Raw genomic sequence first — 13,545 nt, 5'->3', positions numbered from 1 at the left:
CTCCCTCTAACATGACTTTGAAATCTTCATCTTTCACCTTAGATTCTGTGCTTGAATGCTTTATCAAATAGCTTTGTTTTTTCATAGTGGATTTTCAAAATATTCTTGCTATCTCTTAAGTGATGTAGGATGTATAGTAAGTATCCAAACCTTGTTCATTTCACTTTTCCTTCCATATGTTAGATACCACACAATTTCCCCAGCTGCCTGATTGAACCTTTCCAGGTTATCTTCAAAGTCCTCCCCTTTTTTCCTTTTAGATTCTGCAATTGTTTGTTCGGCTATATTCCTTTCCTCAATGTAAACTTTCTGAAACAAAAATGAAGTGGACTCTGAAATGGAAATAAAATATATCAACTTTTACAACCACATTGTAATCAATGACTACTGATCTGCATTTAGGGCAGTCACCCAGGTGGCAGATTCCCTATCTGTCATTTTCCTAGCCTTTTCTTAAATGATTGTGAAGAAATTGGAAATGTATTGAACATCTCTCTTGGTAAGTTATTCCAATCTCTAACTCCCTTCCTATAAATGAATATTTGCCTAAATTTGCCCTCTTGAATTCCAACTTTATCTTCATATTGTGATCTTTCCTACTTTTAAAAACTCAAACTTATTTGTTTACTAATGTCATTCCATGCCATCTCTCCACTGATAAAGATGTTAATTCCCATAGGGAACCTGCCACTTGGTCGAGCAGCTAGTCTTCTTTCTCCAAAGTCTTCCAAGCCCAAACTTTGAATCATTTTTGTAATGCTACTCTTTTGTTGGAAATCACCCAGAACAAATCCAGCTGCTTTTCTTTGGATTTTTTCCAGTTCTTGAATCAAGTAATCCTGGTGAGGGTTCCATATACTGGAACCATACTCCAGTTGGCTTGCTTGTTGTTTTAAGGGGCGTAACATCTAAGGTCATTGGCCCACTCTAGTTGGGGTCTTACCAGAGACTTATATGCCCTCTCCTTTACATCCTTACAACCACCCCTAAATACCCTCATAACCATGTGCAGAGATCTGTACCCTTTATTTACAATCCCATTTATGTGATTACCCCATTGAAGATCTTTCCTTATATTAACACCTACTGTAGGTACTTACAATGATACCCGAAAGGAACTTTCACCCCACCAACACAGTATCTAAAACTGAGAACTTTTCCTATTTGTGAAACTCTCAACCTTAATAAACTTTTCAGCTTGCTAGGTCATTTTGAGTGTAAAATAGTTAAAAGTAAGGAAGTATTTAGTAAAGAACAAAAATTGCGTCCAGGATACTATGAAAAATTCCTCGTACATTAAAAGCAGGAAAAATAAAAGCTTGAGAATATTTTAATTCATTAAGTGTTAGTTACTGAGGATGAAAATTAGTTTTATTAGTTAAATGTTTTATAAGGTTTTAAAAGCACTTTATTATATTAACATGATTCATTCCCAACTGTTGGGCAACCTAAATTTTGTAAGTTACTTCTTATGCTGTTCTGCATGTTGAAGAATACTTCCAGCTCTTTTTGAAAGCACCCCACACAATTTCTAAATGTTATAATATTAAGTTATATTTCGTCAATATACATGTGAAGTGCCTTTGATGCTGTATTTCAAAGAATACGTAGTGAAAGTTATTAAATAATTATAGTGAATGACGACTAATAGTACTCCTTACCTTCCTATACCAATTTATTTTTGTTGTGATTCATGCACTTGATAATTACTCTTTCAGCTTTGTAGATCTATAGTACTACTGTTCAGTACTTTTACTTGTATCAAGTAATCGACTGCAGGATGATGAATCTGTGTATTTGATTTGTTTGTGAATTAACTTCTTTTTATTTACAGAATTTTTCATGTTTATCCCCCCCATCCTCCCTGTCAACATCCTTGCTATTCCTTCATAATTTTACTGACTAGGATACAAGTTTTCATCTAGAAAAATGAATTACCTTGTGCTTCATCAAAGAATGCCATAACCTGAAGGACTTCACCACTTCCAGACAATTTTCATGCACACACACACACGCACGCACACGCACACGCACACACGCACACACAGAGAGAGAGAGAGAGAGTGTGCGAGTGTGTGCATGAGCCTCAGGAGTCTCATCAAAGTTCTTTTGTGTTCATATTTTGTATATTTTATTCATTCACCTTTTAAAATTTTTTAAAACATTTTTGTTACCACCTATCCTATAGGCTTACTATGATGAATCTTGTATAGTGATCATGTGACCTCAACCATGTCTGGCAGCTGACATTATTTCCAGCTTTGCTTAGCTTCTTTCCTTTGCCCTCACCTATTGGAGACCTTCAGAGCTGTTCATGACTGCTTTTCCTAGCCAAATATACTTGTTCTTTGTCTGGGGGCATGTTCTTCATTAACAGGACTGACATACCAACCTTGCCAGCAGTCATAACTAAACCACTCAGCCATTCCGTAAGTTCTTACTTATGTTGTCTGCTGGCTGAATTCTGAAATTTCCATAGACATTCATTTTATTCTAAATGTCCATCCCATATCTCTGTGAAATCTATTAGTCAAATTTTGATGAGTGAGGATGTAAGTGATAAGGGATAGAATGTCGAATGTGTTGTAAATATGTCTGGTAATTTTCTTCTTATTATGTGGTCGCTTCACTTGTTCTTGTTGCTTCTATGAAAAGATATCAATGTTTTCCAGTGACTGATGAGGAGGCTGCAAACTTTCGCAACACTCCTTCATAGATCTAGAAATGCCTATGTTACCAATAATAGATTTACTAACAGTTTTCCTTTTCAGCTTATTGATCTTCTGCAACATCATTGCACTAGTTTCAGCTTGAAATGCACATGGTATATTTGGAATTCTCAAATCCTTCTGTATATAGAGCACTTCTTTGTAAAAACTTCAACACTTGGTTAAAGAAACTGATTTTATCTTCTAAAGATGACAGAGCAATACATTTTTTAAATGTTCTTGTTGTTTCCCTTCTTATATACCCTGCTTTAGCATGACTTGAGCATGTAGTATTATCTTTCTATGAATAAGACATGAAAGAGAAACTTCAGCAGCTGCTTAATTATCTGCTTTACCTCCTTTTTCTTTAATGTTTCTATTTATTTGGTTTTGTGAATTTTATTCTTAGTTGTTTTTTTATGACAGTGTATAAACACAATCAAATTTAACACCTAGTTTAAGAGGAACCTGCAAAAATGTAGTTTGCTGAGGAACTAAACCAACCATCTATTTAGTGCTTTTAAATCTCTCTAATAGTGGCAGCTGTTTCTTCTGGAAGTGCTTCACACATGCTTTTCCAAGCTCTCTTTTAAATCAATCCAGTTTTAATGACTGCATGTATTCTTTGACCTTGACCAGTTGATTAGTTTATTTTCTAGATATATTAAGCAAGCCACAAATAAAGTTTCAAATTACAAACTCTTTTTGTTGGTTTGAATCACTCTGCCATGTAGTATTCAAACAAGGTAGTTATGTCCTTTTTTATGATCTGGTTGTTGTACGAAAGATAGAATGTGATATTTCAACTGTGCTGTTTCTTGTTGTGTTTGTGCAGCAACAATTCATGATAAATTTTGTGGTGCTTGATAACTGCATGTTCCTTCAGTGTTGGAGTTTTGAGGCTGTTCTTTTGAAGGTCATTTATTATAAGCGTTCTTTACAACTATTGTTTAGCTTCATACAGTATATATACTGTCTCAACATATCACAAAAATAGTTGTCGAATATGCACAAAAGGCAGTTGTTCGTAGTTTTATCTCCTATATGTAGTGTTGATTTTTGATAAATGTTAACCATTTCCTTTATGTTTTGGTGTATTACATTGTTGCCTTTTGGTCTGGTAATTTGAGATTGTATATCTTATATCAATTCATACTATCACAGAAGTGGTGATGTATTGATTAAAGCAAACAACTTACAATAGTTAACACATTGAGGTCGAAGGACGACTTGTCATTATTGTGGAGGACTAAGCCCGCATGGTACTCGTTCTCCGGTTTTCGTATTGTTACTACAAAGCAAACATACTTTGTGCGTTGTTCGACACTACAGCATAAGATTTGGTTCGAATAGTTCTGGGGAAAAACATAGGTGGCAGCAAACTACAGCTCTACACATCATATTCTTCCTTTCAAATTGTCAGAGCTGTGTCGACTCTACAGCAGTGTGAACGTAATGGCGGTCATGCGTGAACATGGGCTTGGACAGTGCTTTATAATAATAATAATAATAATAATAATAATAATAATAATAATAATAATAATAATAATAATAATAATAATAATGTTATTTGCTTTACGTCCCACTAACTACTTTTTAAGGTCTTCGGAGACGCCGAGGTGCCGGAATTTAGTCCCGCAGGAGTTCTTTTACGTGCCAGTAAATCTGACACGGGGCTGTCGTATTTGAGCACCTTCAAATACCACCGGACTGAGCCAGGATCGAACCTGCCAAGTTGGGGTTAGAAGGCCAGCGCCTTAACCGTCTGAGCCACTCAGCCCGGCAACAGTGCTTTATACCAACTGAACAGACCTGTAGATCTACCTCTTGTATAGACAATTTTAAATAGCCTAAAAACCAAGAATCAGCCATATTTTATTAGTTAAGGGTATCATTCAACTTAACGAAACCTAATTTCAATCCACTATTTCCATGGTAAGGATCTATCTCTTGTATTACAGTTTTTACAGATATGAAGTAGAAAGTATGGACTCAAATTTAGAGAAATAAAAAAAAAATTACCTAAGTTCAAAACTAATATTTAATTTAAAAATCCAAAATTAGTGAAAAATGGCCAGTCCAGAGGATTAAACTCTATGAAAAGTGAGCAAGACCTCAATGTGTTAACTCTACCCTTATGCGGTTGATTCTATTTACTTTTTATGGTAGTGAATCTGCAGTGGGGATTGTAAGGTCCTGAAGGAGTTACAGAAAAAGTAGGATTATTTTGAATATCATGTACAATTTAACAATAACAGAACAACAGGCTAGCGTGGGCAAAAGGAGATACAAGGATGATCGTGAAAACGTGAAAGGACAAGGATGAACAGCAGAGCTTCACATACTTCTGTCTACTCTCTTCAATCACAGTTCTTCCATTTCTACCAAGTTCTTCATGAACTCATTGAGGAATGGTAGGATCTTCCTTAAGAATTCTTGTTGCATGACATGGGAAGTGTGGGATGAGAGAGTACTCACTAAGTTCGATATGCGGTTCAAGGTGTTAAGCATTAGCTTGCATTCTGGTTTGAACCCCAATGTCCACAGCCCTGAAGATTGTCTGCAATTTCCCATTTTCACACCAAGCAAATGCTATAGGGGTTTGCCTTAGGCCATGGGGTTATTTCCTTCCCGGTCCTACCCATTGTCTCTGTAAGACCTCGCTGACCGATGTGACTTAAAACCATTGTGAAAGAGAGAAGCAAAATGAAAGGTGATTAATACAGGTGAAAGGAGGTAAGGAGCACCAAAGCAGGAGAGGGACCAAACAGATTCATTTTAGTTATGGAAATAGTTCGTGCTGCAGGTTACTGTAAGTCTCTTCCTATTTCGTGAACAAAGGGCAATGGCTGAGTGGTGTAGTAGGTGGTCTTGACTGTTGGGATATCAGCTGCTACAGAATGGGAGTGGGCATCTCGGACATATTCTGAATCATGGCCTTCCTTTTGCTCAGGCGGCTAGGACTTTACAACCCACCGGTGGTCCCTAACCCATTAGAGGAATATGTGTAAGTAAGGGTAGCATCCTGCTTAACAGAATTTTCACAGATCATGCTCAGAACGTTTTAAGGAAGCCTCGGACCTATGGGAGTAACGGAGTCCCAGTTGCATTTGACAGGTGAGGGATTCCTTGGAAACAACTTGGCGAACAAAATTGAATTTGATGGGAAGCTGTCAATATTAATGGGGCTTACGGAAGAAAGAAAGTAGAACTGAGTCAGCAAAGAGGATGCATCTGGATGTGTTCAGGAGTTACTGATATTTGGGTAAGGGGAGATAATGAGGAAGATACAGGATATCATAAGTGTGTACTTGAAGGGTGTTAAAGAGGGAAGGGTAGTGTGTGGGGTAGGACTGTTCATCAAGAATACTGTTGCATGCAACATAGTTTCTGTTCCCGGTTTGGGAAACGGCAATAGAATACCTAGGAACAACTGTGTGTAACGATGGGGGGGGCAAAAAGCAAACTTCTTGGTGGAATGATATGAGTACAGTTGGCTAATGTGTGTGTGCTTTGAAACACTGTGCTGGGGCTATCAGCTGTCTCGATGACTCGACCTAACACCACTTCACTGTTTTGAAGCAGTGAGGTTGCTTCATTCATCGTGCCACATGAACAGAAACGCCAGCCGTTCCGTACATGCCGGCTACACCGATGATTCGAAACAGCAAAGCTTCGAAATGGTGACCGTGCTGTGTTTATCCTCTCACCTCAAGAGAAACACTCTGCATGATATTGCCCTGAAGATGAGCAGACACTTCTTAACAGACTCTTCATATTGTGAACCACCGGGCAAGTTGGCCGTGCGGTTCGGGGCGTGTGGCTCTGAGCTTGCATCCGGGAGATAGTGGGTTCAGAAACCACTGTTGGCAGCCCTGAAGATGTTTTTCATGGTTTCCCACTTTCACTCCAGGCAAATGCTGGGGCTGTTCCTTAATTAAGGCAATTGCCGCTTCCTTCCCACTCCTAGGCCTTTCCCATCCTATCGTCGCCACAAGACCTATCTGTGTCGGTGCAACGTAAAGCAGATTGTAAATAAAATTGTTTGTTATTGTACACAATACCTATTTTGAATTCTTCTTAAATTTCATTAATCATTTTGTAGTTATTCAAAAAAGTTACTATTTTAGTGTGTTTTTAACTTTAGAACTGATCCATTTTAGTATCATTGTGAGCGCATAGTGAGGAAGCGAACACAGTTTATTACTATATACTGATACATGTTAGGTTATACTGTACATCTATTTATCATAATGTATTTTGTACATTTGTTCATTAAGTATTTCATGAACCTCATGTGCTATCATTATCATAAAGTGGAACATTTTATTCAGTGAAATGAACTCTACTATGAAGTGTCGTTCATGTTTCACCACGCCATCGCAAAACACAGCTTCACCACGATATCATGAAACGCTGCCAAGGTACAGCACTGCTTCTGTTGTAGAGACGGAAATGTTCCGTGTGTTGACACACTGCTTGGAAGCAATTCGCTGTGCCGCATCAAATGTTTCGAAACAGCAGTGTCACCTCGCCTATCTCTAATAGACCGAGCTTGATAGCTGCAGTCGCTTAAGTGCGGCCAGTATCCAGTAATCGGGAGATAGTGGGTTCGAGCCCCACTGTCGGCAGCCCTGAAGATGGTTTTCCGTAGTTTCCCATTTTCACACCAGGCAAATGCCGGGGTTGTACCTTAAGGCCACGGCCGCTTCCTTCCACAACCTAGGCCTTTCCTATCCCATTGTCGCCATAAGACAAATCTGTGTCAGTGCAACATAGAGGAAAAAAAAAAAAAAAAATTCTCTAATAGTGAGGGCAGTTTGTGAACATAAAAAGAAGGCATATCAGACATGGCTCCAAACGAGAACTGGTGCAGACAGGGAATTGTACGTAGATGAAAGAAACAGAGCGAAACAAAAGTAGTTATTGAATTTAAGAAGAAGTTGTGGGAAGATTTTGGTAATAACCTGAAAAAGACTAGGTCAAGCAGCAGGGGAAACCTTTCTGGACATTAATAAAGAATCTGAGAAAGGGGGGGGGAAAGGAAATGAATAGTGTTTTAGGTAAATAAGGTGAACTCCTAGATCCCAGGGAATCACTGGACAGGTGGAAAAAATATTTTGAAACTCTTAATGTAAAAGCAAATGTTACTGGTGACATCGTGAACAACTGAGTTCATTGGGAGGAGGATATTGTTAGTGAAATTATGCTTGAGGAAATGGAAGGAATGGTAAATAAACTCCATTGTCATAATGCAGCAGGAATAGATAAAATTAGACCTGAAATGGTGAAATATACTGAGAAGGCAGGGATGAAATGGCTTTTTAAAGTAATAAGATTAGCATGGATTATCAGTAATGTACTTTCTGATTGAATAAAAGCAGTAATTGCACCTATATTTAAGCAAGAGAATAGGAAGGATTCCAACAATTTTCAAGGTATCCCTATTGATCAGTATAACAGTCAGGGTGTTCACTGGGACTTTGGAAGCGAAGTTGCTATCAGTGGCTGAGAGGAAGTTGAAAACCAGTGTGGTTTCAGACCACAGAGGGGCTATCAGGATCAGATTCTCAGTGTGCACCAGGTAACTGCAAAATGCTAGAGGAGGAATAGACAGTTGTGCTAGTGTTTTGTAGATCTAGAGAACGCATATGACAGAGTACTAAGGGAAAAGATGTTCGTCCTAATGTCTTATGGTATTATGGGCGGATTAAAATCAATCGAAGGTATTTGTGTAGACAATTGGGCTGCAGTGAGAATTGGTGGTAGAACGAGATCTTGGTTCAAGGTACGAAGGCCATCCGGAAAGTGGTACCCGTTTGCGCAATAAAGACACGGGTAAATATTAACAAATATACACATTCTTATTGGAAAGAGCATACTTTACACTACTTCTCCACATAATCTCCAAGCAAATTTAGGCATTTGTCATAACGTGGGAAGAGTTTTTGTATTCCAGCGTCATACTCCTCCGCCGCCAGCGTATTGAGATACGTAGTCGCAGCTCGTTTAAGTTCTTCATCGTTGTCAAATCTTTTTCCCGCCAGAAAGTCTTTAAGCTTCGTAAAGAGATGAAAATCCGAAGGGGCCAAGTCCGGGCTATACAGGGGTTGGTCGAAGGTTTCCCACTTGAATTGCCGCAAAAGTTATCGCAGCTGCACGAGGCCTGGCATTGTCATGAAGGAGAATGAAGCCTGTAGACAATAGACCTCGCCGTCGATAATGTTTCACGATACGCATTAGCATTAATTGTCTCCACGGGCCATAAAATCAATGAGCAGTGCACCTTGGTGATCCCAGAAAATGGTTGCCATGAGTTTCCTGGTGGACAGAACTGTCTTGAATTTTTTTGGTTTGGTTGGTGAATGAGCATGATGCCACTCCATTAACTGTTGTTTACTCTCAGGTGATGCATAACAAACCCATGTTTTGTCCCCAGTAATGATGGGAGTCAGGAAAGTCTCTCCTTCATCGGAGTAACGTCCCAGAAACGTCAGTGCGGTAGCCATACGCTTGGTTTTGTGCTCCTCTGTAAGCATCTGAGGGACCCACCTTGCACAGATTTTTGAATGATACAGATGGTCTTTGACAATTTCATGAACAATTGTTCGAGAGACATTAGGAAAATGTTTAGAGTTCATCAATTGTGACGCGCCAATCGTTCCTCACGCATTCGTCTATTGCGCTCAGCAGTTGGTCTGTAATGATAGATGGTCTCCCTGAACGCTCCTCATCGTGTGTATCCCCCCTCCCCAGGTTGAAGTTGCGACACCAGCGCCGAACAGACGACTCTTCCATCATATTGTCTCCATACACCTCCATTAATTGGCGATGAATATCACAAGGTCGAACGTTTCGTGCATTAAGAAATTTAATCACGGCCCTCATTTCACAACTGGCGGGGTTCTTAATTTGTTTAAACATTTTAAATGATCACAGGCAATGCTAGTGTCACGCAACCTCGCACAGAGCAGGCAGACAAGCCACTGACGCGATCTGACCTTGCCCAGCAGCTACCAGAGTCGTCAGCGCTTCATGCGGCACTAATGGGTACTGCTTTCCGGATGGCCCTCGCACTTACAGGAGTTAGGCAAGGCTGTAATCTTTAATCTTAATTGTCTCAATGGCAGATTGTGCCGAAAGCCTGCAGTGTAATATCTTGGAACCGGATAATTGGTGCAATGAGTATGGTGTGAAAATTAACCTTTCAAAGACTAAATTGATGTTGGTAGGAAAGAAATCAAAGAGAATTTAATGTTGGATTAGGGATACAAAGCTGGAACAGGTAGAAAATTTCAAGTATTTAGGATGTATGTTCTTGCAGGATGGTAGTATAGTAAATCTTACCGATTCAAAGTGCAGTAAAGCTAATGCCCCGAGCTTGCAGTTGCGTTCAGCAGTATTCTGTAAGAAGGAAGTCTGCTCCCAGGCAAAACTATATTTACATCGGTCTGTTTTCAGACCAGTTTTGCCTTATGGGAGAGAAAGCTGGGTGGACTCAGGATATCTTATTCATAATTTAGGAGTAACAGACATGAAAGTGACAAGGTACAAACAGGTGGGTACAATGACAGGAGGGTACTTGGAATGAGTAGATAAAGGATAAGTTATTAATGAACTCGGTGAATGAAGCTTTACGTAAACTGGCTTCATTAGTGGGGTGAATAGAGGAGGATACGTTACGTAGGAGAATAATGGACTCTGTTATGGAAGGTAAGAGAAGTAGAGGGAGACCAAAACAGCGATGGGTAGACTCTGTTTCTAACGATTTAAAGATAGGAGGCGTAGAACTAAATGAGGCCACAGAACTATCTACACAGAGAAGATTTTTGGTGGCGCTTAGTAAATTCAGGGCTTGCATACTGAATGCTGAAAGGCATAACAGTCTATAAGGAGATTGTAATGGATGGATGGATGGATGGATGGATGGAATATCAAACCTCAAATATGTGAAGCCATGAAGGATAGAAAGACCGTACTGTACACTAATCTTACGGAGTTCCTTTTCTTACTATTCTGTATTTGTCCTGTGTTCCTAGCATTCCACCACCTGTAGTAACCATTTTGTTGTGCCTCTGCCTTTTGTTATTTGACTTCTACAACAGATGTTAAATCTTAAGAAATTCCCACCCTCTGTAAGTGTGGAAGCTCATCCTCTTAAAGTTACTGAAAGAAAAGATTTTTTTGTTCTTAATAAAGGACCTTTTTGTTGTCGATAACTCTGGCATTGTTAGCAGTATTTCCATTTGTAAATATTTCTTCAGTTGTCTCAAGTCTTTTCTCATGTCTGTGATAACAGTTGCCACTTGCATTCATTCAGATAGTTAAAATTTATGAGAACTCCTTCATAGCATAAACTCCAGCCAGGGTTTAATTATTCAGAAATGCTTTGCTTTGGAAATAATGCAATATGAGTAAAACCACTTAGTTCTGTAACAGAAAACCATTTAGGTATAGTATTTAAAGTTTTGCACTGTGACTTTTAATTGGACCCATTCTAATAAATGTGGTGACGGAAGAATAAATTTGGAGAAGTGAATGTTCTTGGAAGGGTGAGTTTCAAATTCTCGTATGGACTGTGACCTTCATGAGTATTTCTACGTTCATAACTATCCATTCAAGCATCAAGATAATTATGACCCTAGCTCAGATTACTGGTGTCTCGTTTAGCACTCTGCTCACCTGGAATGAAAACCTGCAAATCTTTTATGGCATTCAAATTCTATTTCTGTTGATATAATAGTAGACTAAGTTAAATTTTTGGACAATTTGTAAATATTGATTACTACAGAGTTGTTTTAAAATGCTATGCTGGTGGTTCTGCCTTCTTCAAGAACTTTTAGCGATCTAATCCTTTCATCAAAAACCACTGTAAACATTTCAAGAGATGCACCCTTCTATACTTCATGTGCTACTGCTTTCTGTGCTGGTTATTTGCTTTAACAAACCTTTAGTGTGCCTTAATTTTCATTCCTTCATCTGCAGAACTTGCTCTGTGTCTATTGTAAATTAGCTGAAAAAAAAAATTTGATTGACCCACATGTTATGAGCATCATTAAAATATATTTAATCTTAGGTATTCATGTCAGTTTGACTGTTCATTGCATTTACAGAGTCAGAGGTATTCCTAGTAGACATTATTGAATAAATGTTTTAAAGATATTGAGGAGTTATTTAAAGACGGTTAATTTCGGTGATGTTTCAAAGTCCATTTTATCACGTGGAAATTGAATTGCATGTTGCATTTTTTCATTTTCTTGCAAAAACATTGGTTTACGTATTTGTGTAATTGTTCTAATGTTATCTACCTTATGTTTTAAGAGTACTTAAGTTTCATAAATACGATTTGACCGAATGCACAAATTTGAAATACTGCAGTATTGCTCATCACTTAAGTAAAAAGTTACATTTAATGTTTGTGACCTTGCTAGGAGATGTTCTATTTAATTCCTTTGCCGTTATATTCCCAGATGTAATGATCCTGATGTAGTTCTGTTAATGAAGAAAGGAAGTACTACTGGTAAACAGCAGGTATCATTCAGTTTAGGAGCTAATATAGCAGTTATATTAATGACTTGTATATTCATCAAATTCTTTGCAAGTCACAAGTCTTCTTTCAGTATACTCTACTAACAATCTAATGAATCTTTCTTCCTTCCTCAATGAAGTAAATGATGCATAGCCCTGTTAACAAATCTCACCTTGCTTCAGAGAACATGCATGATTAACAGCTCGGACCACACTTTAGTTTTCCTTAATATTTGGTTGGTTATTTTAGTTGAAATTCTTTGTTCTTGCAAAATAGTGTAAGTGTTATTATCTCAGTGATATTTCTTTTTAACTCTTCATCAAGGTTGTGTAAATTGACAAAACAACTTCCTATGTTAAAATTGCTTATTTTGAGTGGGTATACGTTTTCATTTTATCCTAGATTCATCATGCATGAACTCTCTACATTTTGGAATTGTATATTACTTTACAGATTTCCACAAACCTCTACTAATATTATTGGATGTGGTTGCTTTTTTCCAGAAAGTAGTGAAGATGAGGGGAAACATGGGTGGATTGAAGGCCTGGCAATTCTCATCTCCGTCATAGTTGTTGTCCTTGTTACGGCATTTAATGATTACACAAAAGAGAGACAATTCAGAGGTTTACAAAGTAGAATTGAAGGTGAACATAAGTTTTCTGTTATCCGAGCTGGAGAAGTTAAACAAATTTCGGTTGGCGACATCGTAGTGGGAGATATATGCCAGGTAAGCACCAATACTATTTTTCAGTAGTTAGGCTCCACTTCCTTAGGAGTAATAGGTGTTAATTGAGATACTTTATGAGGTGGAGATACATATTGTAACAAACTTAAATGATTGGTGACTTGCTGCTTTAAAAAAACAAAACTTTCTTTGATCAGTAGAATTGCCTGTACATTATATTATCAACAGCAAACAATTCAGCTCCGTTGTGAAATAAAAGTTGTCCATCACAGTCACCTTTATGTAAATGGCACCATCGTCTTTAAGACTGCGTCTGTTGCATGTTTTCTGTTTGTAGTAAATTGGAGTTGTGGAAAAATGTTGAAAGCATGATGTGATTGTCAGAAATTGTGTTACGAACTGTAAATTCTTTTATGGTAGATAAAATTCTGTTCCATAGTATTGTGCTCAATTAAATTGACTCTGATGGCCTGAAATGTGTAGGCAAACTGTCAAAATTTTCTGTGGATGACGCTCCTTTGTGATTACCTTTGGGTGTTTCATAATCGGAACAGCTGAGAGTACGTTGAAGTTTTGTGCTAGACCCAACTGGCAAGATTGCACTTCTGTAGTTGCCACAAGTT

The 13,545-nt window shown here is 38.2% G+C and overlaps 1 protein-coding gene across 8 annotated transcripts in view; it reads left to right on the top strand.

Annotated features, from left to right (window-relative positions):
- The window catches only part of PMCA (plasma membrane calcium-transporting ATPase 3), a 1,641,549-nt gene that overhangs the window by 1,015,394 nt on the left and 612,610 nt on the right, over positions 1–13,545 (top strand). For all 8 annotated transcript variants that reach the window (XM_067141188.2, XM_067141187.2, XM_067141184.2 and 5 more), the window contains one exon: positions 12,741–12,964. In XM_067141188.2, coding sequence (XP_066997289.2) covers positions 12,741–12,964 — 224 coding nt within the window. The remainder of the gene's footprint in view (positions 1–12,740; positions 12,965–13,545) is intronic.

This window comes from Anabrus simplex, chromosome 2 (genome assembly GCF_040414725.1).
Source record: "Anabrus simplex isolate iqAnaSimp1 chromosome 2, ASM4041472v1, whole genome shotgun sequence".
Taxonomy (NCBI): domain Eukaryota; kingdom Metazoa; phylum Arthropoda; class Insecta; order Orthoptera; family Tettigoniidae; genus Anabrus; species Anabrus simplex.
The sequence above is the reverse complement of the archived record's forward strand: the minus strand, read 5'-3'. Positions and strand labels throughout refer to the sequence as shown.